This window comes from Phalacrocorax carbo, chromosome 5, assembly GCF_963921805.1.
Source record: "Phalacrocorax carbo chromosome 5, bPhaCar2.1, whole genome shotgun sequence".
NCBI lineage: Eukaryota > Metazoa > Chordata > Aves > Suliformes > Phalacrocoracidae > Phalacrocorax > Phalacrocorax carbo.
Window position 1 is genome coordinate 44,362,656 of NC_087517.1, and position 22,398 is coordinate 44,385,053.

General features: G+C 51.3%; 2 protein-coding genes across 8 annotated transcripts; one reads left to right on the plus strand and one right to left on the minus strand.

Moving 5' to 3' along the window:
* Window positions 1-889: 889 nt before the first annotated feature.
* ITGB2 (integrin subunit beta 2) lies at window positions 890-9,265 on the plus strand. The gene is made up of 16 exons (XM_064452248.1): window positions 890-950; window positions 2,487-2,544; window positions 2,893-2,981; window positions 3,271-3,454; window positions 3,645-3,815; window positions 4,053-4,294; window positions 4,653-4,808; window positions 4,988-5,083; window positions 5,227-5,316; window positions 5,655-5,795; window positions 6,056-6,240; window positions 7,474-7,718; window positions 7,976-8,195; window positions 8,358-8,563; window positions 8,652-8,818; window positions 9,103-9,265. Exons 2-16 carry the CDS (start codon window positions 2,490-2,492, stop codon window positions 9,166-9,168), a joined length of 2,313 nt encoding a protein of 770 aa, XP_064308318.1. The 5' UTR covers window positions 890-950; window positions 2,487-2,489; the 3' UTR covers window positions 9,169-9,265.
* Window positions 9,266-11,638: 2,373 nt separating this feature from the next.
* On the minus strand, window positions 11,639-22,243 carry KMO (kynurenine 3-monooxygenase). Of its 7 annotated transcripts, none has more exons than XM_009511514.2 (15): window positions 22,073-22,243; window positions 20,782-20,851; window positions 19,100-19,197; window positions 18,029-18,118; window positions 17,734-17,782; window positions 16,882-16,969; window positions 16,063-16,228; window positions 15,471-15,542; window positions 14,810-14,931; window positions 13,282-13,429; window positions 12,762-12,819; window positions 12,567-12,649; window positions 12,193-12,294; window positions 12,040-12,099; window positions 11,639-11,848 (listed from the first exon to the last, which is right to left on the minus strand). In XM_009511514.2, the coding sequence occupies exons 1-15, from the start codon at window positions 22,124-22,126 to the stop codon at window positions 11,681-11,683; spliced, it is 1,428 nt and encodes a 475-aa protein (XP_009509809.1). In that variant the 5' UTR covers window positions 22,127-22,243; the 3' UTR covers window positions 11,639-11,680. The 7 variants fall into 7 exon arrangements, with proteins under 7 accessions (XP_009509809.1, XP_064308319.1, XP_064308320.1 ...); XM_064452249.1 differs by having other exon boundaries at window positions 11,929-12,099; XM_064452250.1 differs by lacking the exon at window positions 15,471-15,542 and having other exon boundaries at window positions 11,929-12,099.
* Window positions 22,244-22,398: the final 155 nt, after the last annotated feature.

Consider the following 22,398-nt stretch of genomic DNA (forward strand, 5'->3'; position numbering starts at 1 on the left):
ACCTTCACATCCAGGTGACCCTGCCATAGGTAATGGTGACAACTAGCCGTTGTAGTCCTGCCACACCTCCCAGTCCATACTATAGCTGGGCACCTGTCATGGTTTTGGCTGGGATGGAGTTAGTTTTCTTCACTGTAACTGTTGTGGTGTGTTTTGGATTTAGTATGGAAATGGTGTTGATGGCACACGGTTGTTTTGGTTGTTGCTAAGTAATTGCTAATTTGGTGCTACGTGTTGCCAGGTGGTGCTTGTACTAGTCAAGGGCTTTTCTGGCTTCCCCTGCTCTGCAGGGTCAATGGGAGGCTGGAAGGGGATGGGGTGTGGCCGGGACAGCTGATCTGGTTTGGCCAAGGGATATTAAATATCATATGACATCATGCCCGGTATATTGACTGGAGGGAGTTGGCCAGGGAGGAGATAGCTGTAGTTTGGGGGTAGGTGGTGTTGGTGGGTGGTTGCATCACGTGTTATTTGTTTGGTGTTCCCCCCTCAGTTTTGCCTCTATCTCTCTCTCTTCTTATTTTCCTTTTCATTATATAATAATAATCATTATTACTATTACTGTTTTAGTTTAATTATTAAACTGTTCTTATCTCAACTCAGGAGGGGTTTTTTTCCTTACTTTCGCTTTTCTAATTCTCTTCCCCCATCCCCTTAGGGTGGGGCAAGTGAGTGAGCATGTGGCTGGGTGGTGCTCAGTTGCTGACTAGGGCTAAACCATGACAGCACCAAACCTCATTGTGCAAATGTCACTGAAATAACACCCATCAACCTACCGAGGCCTTCTTTTTGCCCTCAGGAGACCAGACTTTCTTCGAAGGCTGACCAGTGCTATCCCTTGTTTGTCTGGTATCTTACAGAGGCTGATGAGCTAAGAAAGGACATCCTGACATCTCAGAAAGGGATCTGAGCAGCCCTGCATACTAACCTGACCTCAGTACCATCTGAAGGTTTCCCTTATTTCCTCATTTCCATGTGATTCTGAGCTGTTAATTCAGCAGGTTCACAGAAGGGGGCGATGGCACTTTGTGCCAAGTTGTAGGAGCCAGGGAGTGGTTATTTTCTTGTTCAGAGCAGTGTCAGGGCTATTTCAAAACCAATGACCTGTTTTTCGGATGCCGTGTCTAATATTGCTTAAAAGGGCAATGTTCGTTGTTCCTTTGTGCTTTCTTATTCCTTTTTCCTCTTTTAACAAATTCCTCTTTTCTCACTTCCCTGTATGCATCCATGTTGCAAGGCCATGACTCTGTTGGACTTTGCTCTATGGCCATGCCGGGGGGAAGGCATTAAGAGAAAAGACAGCATTAATGAATGTGATGTCACTGACACCACAGGAAGAACACTGAAAAATCACTCCCTAAGAGCAATTTAGCCGACTTTATGGATGACATAAATTGCCAGGATCAGGAGATGTGCTTTGGGGCAAGAAATGAGTATTGTGAGTGGCTAGAACACGTACTGTAAGAACATGCTTGTGAAGAACAGGGTCTCTATAATGCTCTGAAATGCTGGTGTAACTGGGGATAGTAAGTGCTTATGGGGTTTGGACGATGTACTGGGAGTCCTTCCCTGCATGCCGGTAAGAAATGTGCAGCTACCTCCCCAGCCCCCACCCACAGCACCACACCCTGGCCCCCCTCCCCGTGCAGGTCTGACTCTGACATCCCATCCTCCTTCTTCACTCTGCATGTTGTGCAAGAGCCAGCCTGACCGTTGCCACACTGGCAGGCTAGACCTCACCACACAGCGTGAGCCAGCCTCTCTACTTCCCTTGGAGGTGGGACTGTGGCTCTCCTATGACGTTGGTTACCTGTGCTGTGATTTTAGAAACCTTTGCGTGTTGGAAACGCTCAGCAGGAAAACTTATATTAATTCACTACCTGAAATACTTAATTTCCTTGATAAATCAGTTAAATGTAAAAGTAATAGACTTCTTTCCTCACATATCTAGCACACCTTGCTAGTTAATTAATAGAAATCGTAAATCTTGATTCCAGTTTCCATACAAATATAACTTGACACAGATGTTGAAAAAACTCATATCTAGTAAAAGGTAAATGCAGTGCTTGAGATTTTCCAGTGTTACATAGGTATAATCATACATATCAAAGAGTCTGGATAAATACTACATCAAGCTTTGCAGCAGTTCAGCTGCAAAGTGCTATATATCACTATTCATGCATAGTGATATAGTGCAAGTTCCTGCTCTGCTGACTTCCACATTTAGTCTAAAAGCTACGTTTATTGGAAAACAACTTATTTTTGGTAAGGCATGCCAGCACCCATCCTGAGTCAGGGTGGCTGCCCTGGCCGTGGCTGCCCCACTCCTGGGGCTGTGGCAGGGTCATGCTCTCAGGCTCTGCCTGCAGTGGAATGACTGTGGGAAGGGCACATCTCCCTGGGGCTGCCATCCTCTGCAGCCACTTTCAATAGTGTTTGAGGGTTCCCTACACCAGGTGGTCACAGAGATGCTTTTTGTTTTGCAGAAAATGTTGCGTGACTGCTGCCTCCAGCTGCTGGCAGTGACCTGGCTAATGCTGACAGGTGAGCCTCACCTGCCCTTCCTCACTGCCTTCCTCCCAGCACCTCAAGTGGGCAATGAAATGGGGGAAACCCAAATACTGTCAGACAGTGGTGGGAATGTGGCATTGAGAGGTGTGCAAGGGCCAGATCCTGCATTTCGCAGGATCTGGACTTAACATGAGCCAGCCCAGCTGAGGGACAGCAAGGTAGGTCAGGACCCTGCCAGCATGGGTTTTGTAGGCAGGGCAGGCTCAGGACAGCATGAGCGTCTGGTGCTGGGTGTCAGAGCATCCCATGGCTGCCACTGCTGCAGACCAGCCTCCCCTGAGTCTCGCCCCCCCAGCCAACTCTGTCTTCCCTCCTTTTCAGCCTTTGCCATGGAGTGCCCTAAGATCAAGGTGGGGACATGCAAGGACTGCATCCAGTCTGGTCCTGGCTGCGCCTGGTGCAAGAAGCCAGTAAGTCCATGTAGCCTCTCGTGCTGTCAGCCCCCAGCCTACAGCTAACAGGATGGTCACCCTTCCTGCCCGGCTCTGCCCTGCAGTGGAGGGGGGAGACTGCTTCATGGGAGTGTTTTGTGTCCTACACGGTGGATGGGGCTGGGAGGGCTCTGACAGACAGGACCCTTCAACCTTCCTTTCTCCATCAATACCCTGGAGACCTGGTCTGGGAGCTGGGTCATCCTGTAATGAGCCTGACCTCCTCCTGCTCCTCCTGATTTTTTCCTGCTGATGTTGCAACACACAGAGTTTCACCAAAGCTGGCGAGCCAGACTCCATCCGGTGTGACACCATCGAGCAGCTGCAGCAGAGGGGATGCTTGCCCGAAGAGATTGAGTTTCCAGTCAGCAGTGTTACAAAGACACAGGCGAGTCCCCTAAGCAACGACATACAGCTGACTCCCCAGGAGGTGCACCTGAAACTGAGGATAGGTACGGTCTACTTGGCATTTCCAATGCCCTTCCACTCACCTGCAGGCTCAGCCTGGACGCAGCGTGATGTCACAGCTTGCATTTCCTCCCCTTTTCTTCCAAAAGAGAGGAGGATCCCAGCAGCGGGTGGGCGATGGGGTGGGATGTGAGCCACAGCATGGCAGCTGATCCCAGCGTTCCTGTCCTGCAGGCCAGCCTGCTGAATTTGAGGTGAAGTTTCGCCGTGCCATGGGGTACCCCATTGATCTCTACTACCTCATGGACCTCTCCTACTCCATGCTGGATGACCTGGAGAAGGTGAAGAAGCTGGGAGGGGAGCTGCTCAGGGCGCTGGAGAGCACCACCCCTTCTCGCCGCATAGGTGAGCCTGTCTCCAACATGGGATCCCAGCATGGCTGTTTGCTGCCAGGAAGAGCCACAGGGCTGGAGTGGGATGCAGGCAGCGGGCAGCATGACCTGTCCTCTGCCAGGCTGGAGAGTGTGTTGGGGCAAGGGTTGTGGGCATATACATGGGGGCCAGCAGATAGTCCATGCCATGTACTGCAGGGACACCTGCCAGTCCCTGCCTGCCCCTGACGTGTGGTCCTGGATGCCGTAGGGTTTGGCTCCTTCGTGGACAAGACGGTGCTGCCCTTTGTCAACACACACCCTGAGAAGCTGAAGAACCCCTGCCCCAATAAGGACAATCAATGCCAGCCTCCCTTTGCCTTCAAGCACATCCTCTCGCTGACCGACAACGCCAAGAAGTTTGAAAGCGAAGTGGGGAAGCAGTTTATCTCGGGAAACCTGGATGCCCCAGAGGGGGGGCTGGATGCAATGCTGCAGGCAGCAGTGTGTGGGGTGAGTCCCCACTTCTGCCCTGCTGCTGGCAGCTGTGGGCAGGTGTGAGGGCTGCGACCCATGCTCACGCACCATCCCTCAGGAGGTGGCTCTGCCCCTCTCTAGATGGGCTCTGGAAGCCCATCATGTATAAGTCCTGATTTGGCAGTGAGGCAGGTTACTCAGGGGGGGCGGGGTACAAGAGAGTATCTTACCCCAGCCTCCTGACCCTGATCTCCTGTAACCCACCTCCTCTGTGCCCCATGTCTCCCACTGTGGCCAACACAAGACTTGCATGCTTTGGGGCAAGGGCCGTACCGTGCCCTTTGGCACCATCCTCCCAGTCCCGCTCAGGGACAGGTCTCCATGCCACTTGCAGGACTTGATTGGCTGGCGCAATGTGACCCGCTTGCTGGTATATGCTACTGATGACGGCTTCCACTTCGCCGGCGACGGCAAGCTTGGGGCCATCCTGACCCCCAATGACGGCAAGTGCCACTTGGAGGACAACATGTACAAAAAGAGCAACGAGTTTGTAAGTACCCAGGAGCTGTACCCTCAGCCTTGCTCTCCCAGGCAGAAGAAAATTTTCACATAAAAAGCCTGTTGCTGAGACCACAAGGTCACCATAATTTGGGCCATGAAATCCAAACTGCTCACCCTTCTGCTAGTTGGGGAGATCACGCTGAGCACAGCATCCCTCTCCCTATCTAGGACTACCCATCTGTAGGCCAGCTGGTCCAGAAACTTGCTGAAAACAACATTCAGCCCATTTTTGCTGTCACCAGTAAGGTGGTGGACATTTACAAGGTAAGGAGACTTCAGATGCTCCAGGTGTCTCCCATCCCTCCACCAGGGGGACAGAAAGAGCTGTGTGTGTGTCCTCCTGCCACTGCCCCCTGCTCTGCCATCACACAGGGGGGACCACTCACCTCTTTGCTCTCCATTGGCAGAAACTCAGTGAGCTGATTCCAAAGTCAGCAGTGGGAGAGCTGAACGAGGACTCCAGCAACATCATTGAACTCATCCAGGTGGCCTACAACGTAAGTGCTAGAGAAGGCTGTGTTTTGCCTGTCTTGCAGGGCTCAAAGCAGGGAAAGATTCCCATTGTGCATCCTTGCTGTCAGAGAGCAGTTGGGACCATGGCTTTTTGGACAGGACATGCTGAGTCCCTCTGCTCACAGCAAGCAAGAGGTTCCCTCCTCTCCAATTCTATCATCGCCTGCCTTTCCAGAACCACCCCAGGCAGCTGAGACCCCAGCCTGGAGTGCTCGCTGCCCCTATCCACTGGTCTGGGGGGGATCCCTGATCTGCAACCCCATACCCCCTCGCTTTGGTCTCCTCTTGGACTGATGGCACTTTCTCCACCATTTCCTTACAGAACCTCTCCTCGCGGATCATCTTGGACCACTCCACCCTGCCGGACATCCTGGATGTCAAATATGACTCCACATGCAGTAATGGCAAGGTTGTCATGGATGAAGTGAGAGGGCAGTGTGATGATGTCAAGATCAACCATGAGGTACGTTCCCCCATACGTACCCTCACAGCTTGCAAGGTTCTTGGTGCCCTTCATGTTTAACAGCAGGAGCCCAGCCTGTTGTTCCAGGCTTTCTGTTTACATTAATTTAATGCCTAAAGTGTCCAAAATGCTGCATGATGGGGGAAATCCTCCATTGTGTTGGATGTGTGTGTGCTCAGCCTGGGGCCGATACCACCTTCCAACTGCTGAAGCTACCTGACAGCCTCTGGCACTTCCCTTTCTCACTTTGCATTTTCTAGGTCACCTTCAAAGTGAAGGTCACAGCCAAGAAGTGCATCAAAAGGCAGTCCTTCACCATCCGGCCGCTGGGCTTCACAGACACCCTCACCGTCCACCTGGACAGCAACTGCGACTGCAACTGCACCAAGCAGTCCGACCCAACTGCCTGCAATGGGAAAGGCAGCATTGTCTGTGGGATCTGCAGGTACATGCTGTCACCCCAAAACACTATCAAACACTGCCAAAGCTGGGGAGCTGCTGGGAGAGGGATGCTGGGCCAAGTGAGGGCAACTGCTTGGTGCGCTTGGTTCCTCCAAGCACCTCTGTGCCTGGGGAACATGGGACTGGGTGAGGGCTTAGCAGAGGTGTACACATCACCCTCAGTCATGGCCTGGCTCTGCAGCTTGGCACCAATTTTCTTATTCAGAGAGGTGGTTTACGTTCATGGAGGCAGGGGACACAGTGACCTCTCTCTTCTGTTGGTGGAGTCTCTGCTGCTTTCCTAAGGGCATCTACCCACCCATCGATCCAACTATCCACCACAGAGTCACAGAATTGCAGAATGGTAGGGGTTGGAAGGGACCTCTGGAGGTCATCTCATCCAACCCCCCTGCTTGAGCAGGCACACCTAAAGCAAGGGGGCACAGGACCACATCCAGGTGGGTTTTGAATGTCTCCAGGGAAGGAGACTCCACAACCTCCCTGGGCAGTCTGTGCCACTGCTCTGTCACCCTCACAGGAAAGAAGTTTTTTCCTCATATTGAGGTGGAACTTGCTGTGTTCCAACTTGCGCCCATTGCCCCTTGTCCCATCATTGGGCACTATTGAAAAGAGCCTAGTCCCATCCTCCTGACACCCACCCTTTAGATACTTATAGGTATTGATGAGATTCCCCCTCAGCCTTCTCCAGGCTGAACAAACCCAAGTCTCTCAGCATTTCCTCATAAGGGAGATGCTCCAGTCCCCTGATCATCTTGGTAGCTCAAACTATCCAACCATCCACCAACCCACCCATCGAGCAGACAAATATTTCTGCAAAAATCTCTCAAAATCCCACTTTGGGGCTGTAGTTCACGCAGGTGTTTAAGTGCAATTATTGCTTCATGGCCCTTGGTGGCAGGGAGAGGAAAAGACTGGGTTTCCTCAGGAAGCACTCAGATCACCTTGGTAAGAGTTTGGAAGTCATGAATATAACAATAATTTCCAGGCAGCTGTTTGGTGCTGTAAATATGACCAGCAGGGAGAGCAGCATTTCTGAGGCTTCCTCCTGATTGGCCACCCTACTCCAGCACAGAGTTAGCACCAACATGCCATGATTTTGTGTTTTGGTGAGGCTGTCCCAGATTTGCTCCAATTTGGCTGAGGTCTGGACCCCACACATGTCCCACAGCATTTTTATAGCCACTGACCTAGGCGCTCTCCTCTCTTTTGACGGCAGCTGCAATTTGGGCTACACAGGCAAGAACTGCGAGTGCGAAACCAAAGGCAAGACCAGCAAGGAGCTGGAGGGTAGCTGCCGGAAGGACAACAGCTCAGTCATCTGCTCGGGGCTGGGAGACTGTGTGTGTGGGCAGTGCATCTGCCACACCAGCGACGTGCCCGACAAGCAGATCTACGGCACCTTCTGCGAGTGTGACAACATGAACTGCGAGTTTCACGACGGTGCCCTTTGTGGTGGCAAAGGTGATGCATCTGCATGACAGTTTCTCCACCAGGGCAGTGTTTAGAAAGATTAAATCCCCAGTGAGATGCTGTCTTTCCCTGCCAAAACCCAAGTGGGTGGGTTTGGTCCTGCACCACACCAGCCTGCAGGACCTCCTTGACCATACCATGGAGGGTGGCACGGGGAGAGCAGAGTGGGGGATGCTCTCCAAGCACAGGCAGAGGGAGGGTGACCTGGGTCTCTGTAGGATCCTGGTCTGAAAGGTCTTCCCCTGCAGAACGTGGGAGATGTGACTGTGGGGAGTGCAAGTGCCTGCCTGAGTACCAGGGCAGCGCCTGCCAGTGCAAGAAATCAACAGAAGGCTGCTTGAACATCCACGGCAACGAGTGCAGTCATCGTGGGACCTGCCACTGCAACCACTGCCAGTGCCTGGGGGGATACCAGCCCCCCTTCTGCCAGGACTGCCCTGGCTGCCCCTCACCCTGTGGCAGATATGTGTGAGTGACATCAATATCCTGGGGGGTGGTGGGGATCCTCTCCCCTACCTGAGCAGGTGCAGGCAAGCCCTGCCTGTGCTTGTGCAGAGCACAGTTGTGGTCAAATCCAGGTGAGGGGGCCTCTGCCCCTGCAGAGGTGAACTGTGGTTGCCTGTTTTGCAGCTCATGCGTGGAGTGCAAGACCTTCTTTAGTGGCCCGTTTGAGAAGAACTGCTCCCAGGCCTGCTCCAAAATCCAGGTGGTCAAGGAGTTGAAAGGGGTGAGCAAGCAGTGCAGGGAGAAGGACTCCCAGAACTGCTGGATCTCCTTCCGCATGGTCCAGGAGGATGGCGAGGAGACATACACTGTCACCGTCAATCCTGAAAAAGGTACCCCAGCCCTGCTCCTTCTGCTTCTCTGCAGGCAGGCTGCTGGCTTTGCCGTGGTGGCTGCAGCCCTCATCTGTCTGCCCCACAGAGTGCCCGGAGCCTCCCAACATCGCACTGATTGTGGGAGGAACTGTTGCCGGCGTGGCCCTCATCGGTCTGGTGCTCCTGATGATCTGGCGGCTCTTGACGGAGCTGTTTGACCGCCGGGAATACCGCCGGTTTGAGAAGGAGAAATCCAAAGCCAAGTGGAATGAAGTAAGAGAGCCTGTCCACAGCTGTGGGGTGTGCTGGGATACGCACGTACATGTGATGGGGACACCTGGAGGGGACAACCTCTCCAGAGGCAGCCATGGCAGACCTGAGCCCTCACCACTGGCTGGTTTCACAGACTGGCTGGATTTTGCAAGGGGCTAAAGCAGCCTGTGGGCTCTTCTGCCAACACTGTCTGCACTGTTGACATTGGGAGGGGTGGAGTGGGTAATGCTCTGCTGAAAATCCAATACAGCAGAGCAACGTGGGCCTCACCTCTCTCCTTCCAGGCTGATAACCCCCTCTTTAAGAGTGCCACCACCACGGTTGTGAACCCCAGGTTCGATGGGCAGTGAAGCGGAGCAGCACCCAGCAGTGCTAGGACCCACCATTAAATAAGGAAACTCCAGGCTAAGAAAATCTCAAACTAAGGCTCCCACCTCCTCTTCTTTATCTTGTTGGTTTGTTCCCTTCTTCCAAGAGGTCACCAGCACATCAGGCACTGGCTGAGGGGCTGCACCATACCCGTCCCCTGGTGCAGTGCTCAATAGTTGGGTTAGTGGAGCTGGGAGAAGGGAACAGCCACGGTTTTGCCATGGATGGGGCTGCAGAGCAGGTGTCACCAGTGGGTATGCACAATGGCTCCCATACTGGTTACCAACTGTCTCAGCTCTTGATGCTAGCTTTGGCTTCTGGCAGGAGCTTCAGACACCAAGCCCCAAAACCAGCTGAGTGCACAGGATGCTTCCAGCTTTGATTTGGAGCTGGGATTTCAAAACTGCCTTTTCCTTTCTGCTTTAGTGGGATCTGCTCCCAGGTTGCTCCACGCCTTCCTCTGCTGCACTGGTCTCCACCATCATGTTTGCACTAGTTTCTAAAGCACTCACTGCTGAATTGGACCTGGAGGGTTCTCCAGGCAGGCATTCTGCTCTGGAGGTTGCAGTGAGGTGGTAGGTGCTAAGGGCTAGTGAGCACCTGTACCTGGAGATGAAGAGCAGCCAGGTAACATGCACTGAATCTTTTTTCCAAATCATCAGCTGCTCCCCAGTGTTGCTCCCCTCTCAGACCTACCTCAGGCAAGGTTCTGCTTGGGGTCCTGCAAGCTTAGCTTACCTCTGCCAGGCCTTGAGCCCTCTGCATGACAAGGAGGCAAAGGAGCTATTGTTTGAACTGTGAAACATTGCCTGCAGCTCAGAGCTCAGCCACAGCTTCTTCCACCACCCCCAAGGCTCTTTTCCCTCTCTGCAAGCACATCAGACATGCTGAGGGCCAGGTGTGCAAAAGATGAGGCAATACCCAGAGCATCTCCAGCTCAGCACTTTTCCAAACCATGCACAGCACCTAAGTGCTCTTACCTTGTAGGGCCATTCCTGTGAAATACCATCTTTGCTTTAAATTTAATAATAATATTAAATTTAAGAATAATTTCCATATAGCTGTATTCTCTCACATTATCATGTTCTTTGAAGAGGTTTAACATGAATATATACAGCAAATACATCTGTCCTGTTAAGAATCAGGTGCAAGGGCAGCAGCTGAAGCATTCATCGGAAAAATTACAGCAAAATCCTGTTATTGGTGCCAGCATCTCCCATAGACACAGTGCTTGAGAAAGATTCTGACTAAAAAACCAGACTGTCCTCTACACTAATTTGCTGTCTACATCCTGAAAGGTGCTCCCCTGCAAGCCAAAAATGACGCACTAAATGATGCAAACCAGTTCTTGTCCCTGCCCATCTACTGGCAGCTATATGTAAACCACCTTTAACAAGAGTGGTTGTACCACATCAGATCAGGGGTTAATTTGGGTCATTTTGCTGTTCTTCAACAGTGACTGTGAGATTCTAGGGCAAGGTAAGGAGGAGGAAAGTGTGTCTGATACTTCCCCCAGTACTCTCCTGGCCTGCAGCTATTTTTGGCACAAGGACTCACAACTCAGTGTAGGTCCTGTGCACCCCATGCCTGGCTGCACAAAGACACCAGAGGCACCCATTAGGGTGCTGGGTCTTGGATGACATGCCCATTGCCAGGGACCCAGGCAGAGGCTGTTGTTACTTGAATGTGAAAAGACTGTATCTCCCCAGTCAGCAGCTGCAGGTCTTACTGCTGGCGTAGTGTGCGCAGTGCAAGTACAACCACATACATGATTCAGAGGACAATTAGAAAAACTTGATGCTAGATCCAGACTTTTTCAAAAAGAAATATGATCAGTAATTGCATTAGAAAGAATTATATGCTAGGGCACATGTAAAAGACCAGAGGGAAAATAGTGAGCTAGGTGGGTCCTTCAGGCCCCTGGTCTTGCCTTAGCCCAAAGGCTTGGTGCTCCCTCTGTGGAGACCTGCTTGCAAAAGTCAGAAGTACTTGCCAGCCAGGTGTGGAACAACCCTTTCTCCAGGCTTCAAGCACCACCCCAGAATATCCTTTCTTAAAGTTGTTTCATTTCCACCAAGAATAACTGAACTATAGTTTCTTTGACTTGGGGTGGGGAGGAATTCGGCTGATTTTCAAGTCAAGGTATTGATTTTGGTAAGAGCAGAAGTCAGTAGTACAGGCTGGGACACCACAAACGGTTCAAATGGCTGTCCTGCTGGTTGGGAGGACCCATGCTTTGCCCATTACTGCACATAAAACCTGCACCCAGCCCATGAGACACGGCATCACTCAAGACAAGGCTGCTGAGATGAGGCAGAGAGATGTCTGAGCAGGGATCTTGCCCAGGGAGAGGGAGCACCACCACTACTGGGAAGGTAGGAGGCAGAGGGGTTGCAGAATTTGCCAGGCCACATCCCAAAAGAAACAATATCATCCAGCTGAGGCAACAGCTGATGCCTTCATTTTTATTACAACCAGAAACTCCGCTTACATTTATGCTATTTCTGTGCCAAAGGGAAAATTACCAATATACTTGAGATAATGGGACCAGCCCCACAAGTTTTCCATGCAGATTTCAGAGTCCTGTGCCAGCCACTTTATGAGCAGGTAGGTGCCACACAGTCCTGCTGCCCCCATGACAAAGAGCCCTCGATTAATTATCTGCAAGTGTCAAAGAGAAACCTCAGTGTCGTCAGAGGTTCTCCTACCTTGTAGCACCAAGTCTTCACGCCTGCACCCACCTGGCAGTATCCCACCACCAAAGCTCTCCCCCCTGCAGCTGAACAGTGTTGGTGTGCAGGATGCTTATTACACTCATGGCACAAGGAGGATGGGCACCACCACTGACCAACCTTTTCCTGCCACTTCCAGCGCTGAAGTGCCTCATGGTAGCGAATTCTGGTGAAGGTCACCTGGGAGGGTTGCAGGAGCACGTCACCACCTCAAAGCCAGCCAGGAGGAGTTCGTGGCAGCTCAGGCAGTGGGGACCAAGGTGCTGGCCTTACCATTGTGTACAACGGGACAATGGTGGATGGCATAAGCATGTGGAGGAAGTTGTCTACGTGCTTCCGGAAAATGAACCATGTTGAATTCACATGCTCGCGCATCTATAACAGAGCAACCATTACCCCTTTGTAGGGCATCTTGGTGGAGCCCCCTGCATTTTTCTAGCTCTCCTACTGCCTGTGCTGGGGGTTTCCACAGGGAGCAGAGCCTCCCCAGTCCCAGTGGCATTTCCAAGGAACTCTCATGCTAAAGCCTGCTCGGGTGAGCGCCCAACCAGAGTCTTGCCAGAGCACCCACTCGCTGCATGCATCCTAACAGGGTGCCTCTGTGTGCACTGCCCATGGCACCACAAGTCTGTGTGCGGCTCGCCTACCTCTACGTAGTTGTACATGGCTAAATCTGAGATTGCATGGTCATCTGGCACCCTCAGCCTGGAGAACTCAGGGAGGCAGGCACCTGGGAGAAGAAAATGGTAGCTCATGAGCAGCTCCCCAGCAAGATATCTAGCTGCTTCCAGCTGCAGAGAGATCCTCCTCTGCTCTTGCTCCTCCCTGGCCATCTCACTCACCAAGGTCATTGTGGAACTGGTCCATTAATTCATCAAAGACCAGACAATCCTCAAAGCCCTGGGAGAAAAGTTAGAGGGTAAATAGGCAGAAGGAGACATGTGTTCACAAGAGCCCTCCTGGATGCTTAGCTAGTGTAGCTGTTCACACACACAGGGTCCCACTGACCAAAGCTTCAGAGAAGAAGTCTTACTGCAGGCCACTCTGCCAGGTGTCTTGGAGAGAAATCCAGGGGGTTACCTTTCCCGGCAGCCTGGGGCTGTGCTGCTGCCCCCCCCATGCAATTCTCTGCCCCATGGGAAGGCAGCACCACCGCCCCACCCCCTGTTCTCCCTGGAGGACAGCCAGGTCCTGGTGAGCAACCAGGTGCCTGAGAGTTCAACACCTGCCAGTGCAGAGGACATCAGACCGTGGGACAGGCCAGCCCATGAAGTCTATGGAGCTACACTCTGAAACTAGGCATTTCTGGGTGAAAAGAGTAGGGACCCAACTGACACAGCCCAGGCCCAGCCATGAACTTACTGCATTCATGCCCTGACCATAGAAGGGCACAATGGCATGTGCGGCATCTCCCATCAGCACACACCGGGAAGCAAGGTGGTAGGAGGAGCACTTCACAGATATCATGGCCTGGGCTGGCAGCAAAAAGTAATCGTGCTTCAGCTCTTGCCTTCAGACAAAACAACAGATACTTCACTTGTGGGACCACAAGAGACAAGAAGAGCAAGTCATGCCATGTTCAAGCGCAGGAAGCCAGGCCCATGGGCACTGACAGCATTGGGATGCAAAACCCAAGTCTGCTCACTAGGATCTCTGTGCTGGGAAAAATGTGGAAGCCAGAAAACCTATTTCATTAATTTTCCCTATGGACCAAACACTCTGTCTACGGGTTTTAAGCTCTGTACACAACTAGACTGTGAGTAAGTGTCATTGATGTCTCAGATCTCTTACGAGGAGCAGTGGTGGATGGCAGTCACTGTAGGAAGGATACACTAGCAGATATGTGAGTTTCTAAATTTATATGAAGCCCTGTGATACAGTCTCCTCAAGAGGAAACTGCATAACACAGCTGAGACCCTTTGCATCAGCCAAAAAATCCATAATAGATAATGATGTTGCAAAGAAGAAACATTAATAGTGTGGGTTGGAGTTTCCACCAGCTGGGGAGCTTCCCTCTTTGCAGAAAAATTAGGACATGCTGTATAGAGCCACAGCCATCAGGATGTGTGCTGGAAAGGCTGGTCCCCATTCCCACTGCCACCAGGGCCCCCGGGAAGAGTGGCATGCTCCAGCTCTGTGAGGCTGCCCTTGTGCAGCCCAGCAACAAGAGGGTCCCTACTGCCCAGGGAGCAGCACACCACTGGGAACTGCCTGCTCTTGGATCTCACAGCCTTGACACTTGTTTTAGCCATACAGTCGATAAGTGCTTTGTTTAGTCAGCACAGTGGTTTGTTTTGTTGGTTGAGGTTTTTTTGCCAAGCCCAGCTTTTCTCAGTCTGTTAGCTAGAATCTCAACATTTGCACAACTCAGCTCTCTAAACAGCTGGATTACCTTTGCACTGCTCGTTTCACCATGCAACCCTTACTGTTGCTCTAGTGGAGTCACTTTGCTCACCCACCTCTAATATCAGAAACAATGGCTTATGAACAGCTAATCCATCCCTTGAGTTGAGTTGAGCCTTTAACAGCAATATGAAAGCAGCAGGAAGTCATCTGCTTTTTGTTCCTACAGTGGCAGGGCCTGGGCTGTGCCTCCAAGGGACAAAGCAGTGCTTCTGTGCGACTTCACCAGAAACTTCCATGGGATGGGGCTGTGTCCTGCTGCTGAGACTGCTATTCCAGTGCAGAAAAAATGCAGACCTCAGTCTGTTCAATCCCCCTCTTTCAGACCTACAGGCCATGGGGATCCCCCCAAACAGCATTCACAATCCCTTGGCCCACCAGCTTCAGTGGAGTCTCTGTCACCAGGACCCTGAGTCTGGATGGGGATGCATCCCCTGACTTTGCAGCACTGTGTTGATGGGTGAGCAGGGGAGATGAGAACACTTACTCTCCGATGAGGGGGATGGCATCTGGGAAGTGTGTCTGGAAAAATCCCAGCACTTGCTCGCCTGTTGTGAGCTTCTCAAATTCCTCAAAGGGCATGAAGAGTGTGCAGGTGAAGGACTTGTCCTGCCAGCCAGGGAGGAATGTCATAAAAAAGCCCAGAGGCCACAGAGAGCACCTGGCACCTGGAGTAGCACCTCAGTGCCAAGCCTGTCACCCAGCAGTCACAGCGACCCACATGCACAGCAGGGATGAGCGCCCAGCCACCCTATTTCCCATGGTGGACTTGCACACACTGGGGGCAGGCAGGGGAGAGGCAGAAAAAAGCAGCATGTGATCTGCCAGCACAGGCCTCGCATGCTGCCCTGGTACTCCTGTATCTGGTTTATACCATCAAGCTGCAGAGAGCTGTGGGGGCTCGGGTGGGCTCGGATGTGTGAACAGAGAGAAGTGGCACAAGTACCTGCTCAGCGCTGTGAGGCAGGACCAGCTCTGAGGGTCCTGCCCTGCACCCTCCCAGGTTGTGGCATGCCTGGCACAGGCTGCGTGTCCCTCCAGATACCTTGTCAGCCCACCCAGCCCCTGTCATGTGCCTGCCACCCCAGCCAGCTCATGCCCACAAGCTCCACCCTGTGCCCCAAGGGAGCGTGGCTGTGGGTTATCACCATGTTGGGCAGCGCAATCATCATGAAGGTGTTTCTTGGCCAGATATGGAGGTAGTTTGGTTCCATGGCAAACTGAAAGAGAAGGAAGATCACCTTGTGTCCCTGACCTGCCCTGCTCAGCTTCCCCAGTCCAGCCTCTGGTTCCCCTCCAGATCAGCACACCAGTTCCCATCCTTTGTACCATGAGAAGACACAATGACTGCAGGGCCCCTTTCTGGTACCTGATGTTACAGGGAGACACAGAGCACTGGCAAGAGGAAAGGATAGGAAAGATGGGCAAAAATCTGCTGTTTTGCTATCACTGATATCCTCACAGACACGTTCTCATAACCCCAGGACCTCTCAGAGTTAGAGTCAATCCCTCCGCCCCAGAGCAGGCTCTCTAGGATTTTTGCAGCCAGGTACCAAGACGTTGTCCCCACCACTGGAAGAGGAAGAGATGCTTGCCTTCTCCTAGGAAAGTTTTCACCCCTTGGCTGAGCCACAAGCAAGAAATTAGTTTCTCTAGAGCTGTTGTAGCAGAGCCACCATGAGGGAAGCAGGGTGTCCCATCTGCAAAGGTGGTAGCAGCCCCCAGCACAGGCACACTTACGTCTCCATCCTTGGGAGGGATGGTCAGCTCCATATAGCCATGAGGAATGTACTCATGACTGTAGTTAAAGCGTGTTTGCCTCATGAACTGCTTTCTGACTGTTGAGAAGGCTCCATCACATCCCACGATGAGATCATAGGTGAATTCCAGTGGCCGCTGGTCAGATCTGAAAGCAAGAGAGTCCCTTGGATCAATCCTGCCGTAAGTCCAGGCCAACTTAGCACCACTGGATACAGTGGATCTGCCTTTTGCAAAATGCCAGGATCACCTCCAGGATTATTAATCTTCTAGGGTGAGGGAAGACTAGCCTTCACTGACTCGGAAGCTCAGCATTAGGAGAAATAATTATCCTGTAGGTTATCAAAAGCATAACTCTGCCAGATCTACCCAAGAATGCAACAGGCGCTGTTGGGATAGCACTATTTCATAGAGCCTGCATCCCCAAGTGGACAGGGGGGCATGACCAGAACTTAACACAATTATGAAACAAGGTCATTAGCTGCCCTCCCTGATGAGCAATCTGTCCCTGAAAACCAGCACTATGGAGACTGGAACATTTATTCACTGTACAGGTCAGCAACCATATGCCTTGCCTACTGCCAGGCTGTTGTGGGTTAGGGAGTTGCTTAAATTTGTTTTAGCAACCCCATGAACCCTGCTTTGATGTCTCTCCTTTCCAAAGCTGACACTGAGTTTTGCCTGCTCCGTAATAACACGCTAGATTCAAACTGAGATTGCTCAATTGTTTGAGGGTTTATGAATGATTAAGCAGAAACTAACTGAACACAGCACTTGATCCTAGGCTTGCACAGGGATTACCTTTTTATGGTTAACTTCCCCAACTCTGTGTTGCACCCCACGAGCTTGTGTCCAAAGTACAGTTTAGTGTTGGAGTACTTCTCAGCAGCTGTGAAAAGAAAATACAAATAAATGTAGAGACTTGTACTGTGACCCCAAAATTATTTCTGAAGAATCCCTAAATTATAGGGACTTTCGCCATTACAGCAAAGAAGATTGCTGTGTTGAGTGATGGCCAGAGGGCAGAGCACACTAGGACTGCATTTGGTCAACTCTGGTGAAAACTAAAAAGTGTAAGGAATCCTGCAAAGATTTCTTTCTTCCCTGCGATGACATGAGCCATTGACCTGTTTCCACCACCACTACATTGTATTTCAGGATGGGATGCCTGTAGTCAATGGGAAATTTGGGGAAATCAGGCCTGGCCTGACTATACGCTTTGCCACAGTGCTCCTATTTCTATTTGACTCTGTACAATCAGGGGTTGCAGAAAATGCCACAACCCATGGCAAGGCTAAGGAGATAGCTCCTGCTTTGGCTGGTGAAGTTCTGGGAGCAGAGTCCGGTGCCAGGAGCCAGGGGGCTGAAGCAGCTCCCACTCAAAGGCAAACAAGGGAGAGCTGCTCCTCCAGCACACGCCTCAGGGGGGCTTGTTTGAATATCCTTTTGTGTCAGCCAAGCAGCAGGGAAACAACACAGATTTTCTTCTTTAAAAAACCCAGCTAGTTCATGTTTGCACCTTCTGAGAGCCAGGTTATGCAGAACTCACTGGCAAAAAGGGTCTGGGGCCCAGTGTCTCCTGTTCATGGGAAAAGCCCTAAATCTTCAGTGAACAGGGCATAAAAGTGTTTGCAGACAGCCCTGGCAACCTACCTGTTAGCAGCTCTCTGTTTAAGTTTGATCTGTCCACAGAGAGAATGTACTGCAAGGCAAACAAACACAGGGTTCAGGAGGCATTGCTGAAGGATGCTCTGCATGGCCAGACAAGAAACATTACCCTCTCCAAACAGCCCTGCTGAACCTGGGGGGTCATGCAATCCCCTTCCCATTTACAGCATCCTTTCTAAGACTGTAAGCCCCAGACTGTCCATCACAAAGAGCTACAAATGCTATCAAAGACCCATCGTGCTCTGCAAAGCATCTCCAAGTGGCAGCACGAGGACAGTACCTGGTTCTTCTTCCCGTAGGGGATAGAGTACTTCTTCCCCGAAAGCATATGTATCCTCCTTGCCCTCATGGGAATGCCTTTGGACACAATCTGAAATGGAAAGGAATGCAACCCAGCCTTCTGGGCAAAACTGAGTTGCCAAGGGGCAGGGCACAGGCTACCAAGCGCCATTCCCTCCTCGCACTGTACTCCAGGCAGAATGGGATACTCTCTGCTCATACGTTTTCATGTGGCTATCTAAGTTACTGGGGGAAATTTTACAGGTCTGTCAGTGACAAGTCACTAACTTTTATTGAGATTAGTTACAAGCTTGTTCTCATAAAAATAAGTAGAAAATTATTTTTGGATAGAAAGGACATGAAAAGCCGCAGGGTGCTGGACAGGACAAGGTATGACAGCCAAATTGCATCCTGGTGCTGGGATACGAGGTGTCAAAGCCTGGGCTCCTTCTCTGCAGGGAGCCGGCACCAGGAGATCCCACCACTGCCAACAGCTGGATGTTAAATAGTAGCAGGCATCCTGCAGAGGAATGTGGGCTCTAAGCCAAGCATGCTGTGCAGAGGTCAGTGTGCATGGATTTCAGGGGTTAGCCCAAAGCTTAGGGTTTGGTGGGAAAATACAAACCTGGCCATGTCAGTGGAGAAACCAGCCCCTTTTATTGCATCCTGCTGGTATTCCAGCTCTTTTGGGAGTCCACCTACTCCTGCCCTGTTTGACCTCACCCTCCAGGAGGGAGGGGAGCATGGGGGAGAGGTAAACACTGGAAGGTGTTGTCTGAGTGTTGGTCTCCCAGGGGAGCACCCTCAGCCACGAGCAGAGCCCAGCTGCCCAGGGCTGGGTGCTGCCCTCAGTCTGGGGAGATCCCCATTGGCAGCTGTGCCGTGAAGCAGTGGAGAGCTAGGCTGCAGGCATGCAGTGGGAGAGGTCTACCTCCACCCTCACAAAAGCAGAGCTACTGCTGTGGTGGCCCCTGCGTGCTTAGGAAACAGAAGAGAGCCCATCCATCACCAGCTGAAGTCAACAGAGTTTTAATGACAGAGACCCCACCACTGATGGAAGCTGCCAGTGTACCTGCTCTTCCATCCCCACGGCTCGGAGGGCTTGGCGTCCTCTGTGGGACAGGGCCAAGTTAATGCTTCTGCCACGGGCAAAGCTGGCCACCCGGATATCTGCATAGAAAGAGCAGTGGTTATGGAGGCACCAATACCACAGCCTGGTGCAGGCAGCATCTCCCCAGATCCTGGCAGTGACAGCAGGCAGAGCAGTGGAGAGTCCCTATTCCCCTGCTCTGCGTGCAGAAAGGGCAGGTATCAGGGGGCATGTTCAGCTGTTGGGAAGGCAGCTGAGCAGCTTCGAGGGCTGCTTTCTAGCTGCCTCCTCTAGCCTAGAAGAAGCAGTGGCAGCCAAGTGCTGCAAAGGGAATGCCGGATCCTGACAGCTCCCTACAGTGCCGGAGGGCACATTATCCCTAAGAGGCATTTACCCTCTAAGCAGAGAGAGCTGATTGATGAATGCCTGGCAGCTTCTGTTGAGACTCACATACTGACACTTTTCAGGATACTGGCAGGTCACATTCTCCATCACTGTCCAGATGGAAATGTCTTGGTACTGGCCTGTTCCTCCTCCAAATGGTCTCACTCAGGCTTCCCAGGTTGTCCGGCCAGTACATGTGGCAGAGCCTCATCCCAATAGCTTTCAGGGTTGCATCTCAGCACAAGAAATGGGTCAAAAACTGGACCAAAGTGGTAAAATCCATCCAACTCAGAAGGCAGGTAAGAGCAACCAGAGGCTTTTTGAACCTGTGAATCCTCTAGCATATATGACATCCAGCAAAGAGTTAAACTATGATGAAAAGCTGTTTACTTTTGCTCTGAGCCTGTGGCCTGCTGGCATCACTTGGGGCTGGCTGCTGTGACCCCCTGTTTCTATGACAGGGACCCAGAGCTGTATGCAGGACTTGGGACAGGTGTAGCTGGAAGCCATGCAGCAGAACCGCCCATCCTCATGTCTGCCCAAGCAAGAGGAGTTATCACAGAGACCGTGTGCCACATGCAACTTCTCCTTCCCATCACTGCACGTTTGAGTTGAGTTTCACTTTCTATGGTGTCACTCTTATCTGCCGCTTGGCTTGCCATCTCTGCCCAGGTTTTGTCTGTCAGCAGATAGACACTGAAGGCAAATTATTTCTCTCCCTTTCAGCCAGCACCTGGGCTCCAAATTATCATTTCTCTGTTGCAGTGCCCTGCAGAGCATGAGGCTTCCTGAAATCACTCCATCTCTCCTTCTACCCCTCTCGCCACCAGCCCTCCTCACCACCAGTGGCAGCAGTTACCAGCCAAGTGACGCTTTTAACCCTAACAGAGATGCCACAGCATTAACAACAGCCATTGCTTCCAAACTTCTGACCCAGCTTGGTTCAACAGCACTGTGCTGTAATTCTTCATGCTGAGATCAATTTTCAAAGGTGAGGATTTGAGTCAATATTTAAGCCAAGAACATAAAAAAGGGCATCATTTTAGTAGCTGAAGGGTGGGTTCCCTCCACATAAACCAACGTATTTCAAATAAATGCTTCCCACCCAGGAGCTAAAGGGAAGAGTGAAAAGAACATCCCCAAAGTGCCACGCTTTCAGATTTAATTTTCTTTCTGCAGTTTCAGTGAGCTCACACAGTTCCTCTTTTTGTATTTCAAGAACTGTTATCAGTAAAGGGATAGAAACATTAATAAAGCAGTAATGATCAGGCTGAACTTACCTTCTCTGGCTTCATAAACATCAACATGGAAACCTCGTCTAGCAAAGAAACAGGCATTTAATGCACCTACCTACAAAAGAAGGATCAGGAATGGTGGATGAAGTAGCTATATAGTAGCTATATCATGGATCGCTACTGAACTGCATCAAGGGAAAGTGGCAGTCAGGGGGTGTAGCTCAGCATATACAGGAAGACCCTTTGATCAAGAACCTTAGAGGACTTCTTCCTGGAGAGGAGTCCTCTGGCTCCCCTGATGTGCCTGCAGAGCCTCCAAGACAAAAGTCATCCACCAAAACTCATCATATAAATTCATACTAAGTTCAGGGCTTGATTACACACAGTGACTAATTGCAGTGAGGCTAACCCCCATCAGCCATAGACAAGAGGAGCTGGTACAGGCAAGCTCCCTGCTCCTCTCCAGACTATATCTTCCTCAACAGAATTCAGGGTGCTGCAGCATCCCCTTGGGAACACATTGGAGGAAGCTAGACCTGTGCAAAAGCAAGATGTTACCTTAAAAAGGATATACACTTATGTCCCACTTGTTATTTAAATGGATGTCTGTCTTTCTTGTTTGATTTCCATTACTTGTAGTAGTAGTCAGCCTGTAGTCAGAACTACAGACTCTTATGTCATCACTCTTTTCCAGCAGCATGGGGTCCAAAAAGATAACAGCCAAAAAGCCAATAGAGAGATTTAGGTACTGCAATGCTCCATGCTGTCCTTTAGAGTCAGACCACTCTGCAAGTAGCAATGGAAGAAAACTATTCCCAAACAAAAGTGGGCAGAGGAAGGAATTTCCTCTTAGCCCAGCATTTACGAAGTCTCAGTCCTTGCAAAGCATTTCACACGAGTGACTTGGTTAAAGCCAGAAACAGCCAAGGGGCAGGACGATCTGGCAGCCCAAATGACGACTGTTATTTAGTGTACCTGGGCACCATTGCTCCACCTCCCAAACCCCTTCCTCTGAGAAAAGGACTCTTGGCAGCAGGATTTATTTGCACACACTGTTCAAGGCCAGTGCCCACCACAGACACACGCTGTGCCTGGGTTATCTCAGCAGCAAAGCTTTCCCTTGAGGGAAAGAGCCATTCTCCTCCTACAAAGCCCTAGCTGCAAATGAACCTTCCTCCCTCCCACAGTGGGAGCTCAACCAACTCCTCCATAAAAGCCCATCATCTGAAGGAGGAATGATTTTAAGAAAAACATTCACCCCACATCCAAGCAATGCTTTCACAGCCCTGTCTCCCTGGAAAACACAATCACACAGCAGCCAAACTGTATTTCCTACCAGACCACCCCCGACAATGGCGACTCTTTTCCCCTGTGGGTCACCAGGCTCCATCGCTGGGACAGCCCCTGGGTTGCAGGTTCTTACTGCTGCATTCCCGCTCCCTGTCCTGCTGCGCTGCCCTTGCCAGTGGAGAGGGGAAGGGGAAGGGCAAGGGCGGATGTCACGCCTGGGTTCTTATACCTGGTTCATATTAAAGTTTAACTCACAGCCCAGAGACTGCCTGTGAATCAGCCTGGCCTTGTGGCCAGCCACACTGAGCCATAGGTGAAGAGTTGTGAATGTGGTGTTATTCAGTCAGGCCTTATTAAAAGGCCTCTTCTGAA

Bases quoted from the DNA above. Each gene is read 5' to 3' on its own strand.
- KMO (XM_064452249.1), bottom strand. From the start codon at position 22,126: ATGGAGCCTGGTGACCCACAGGGGAAAAGAGTCGCCATTGTCGGGGGT. The intron at 19,198-20,781 runs GTAAGTTCAGCC...CTTTCTATGCAG, and splicing joins TGTTTATGAAGCCAGAGAAG to ATATCCGGGTGGCCAGCTTT. The intron at 13,430-14,809 runs GTAAGTGTTCTC...TTTTGTCTGAAG, and splicing joins GCCATCCCCCTCATCGGAGA to GCAAGAGCTGAAGCACGATT.
- ITGB2 (XM_064452248.1), top strand. From the start codon at position 2,490: ATGTTGCGTGACTGCTGCCTCCAGCTGCTGGCAGTGACCTGGCTAATG. The intron at 3,816-4,052 runs GTGAGCCTGTCT...TGGATGCCGTAG, and splicing joins CACCCCTTCTCGCCGCATAG to GGTTTGGCTCCTTCGTGGAC. The intron at 4,295-4,652 runs GTGAGTCCCCAC...TGCCACTTGCAG, and splicing joins TGCAGGCAGCAGTGTGTGGG to GACTTGATTGGCTGGCGCAA.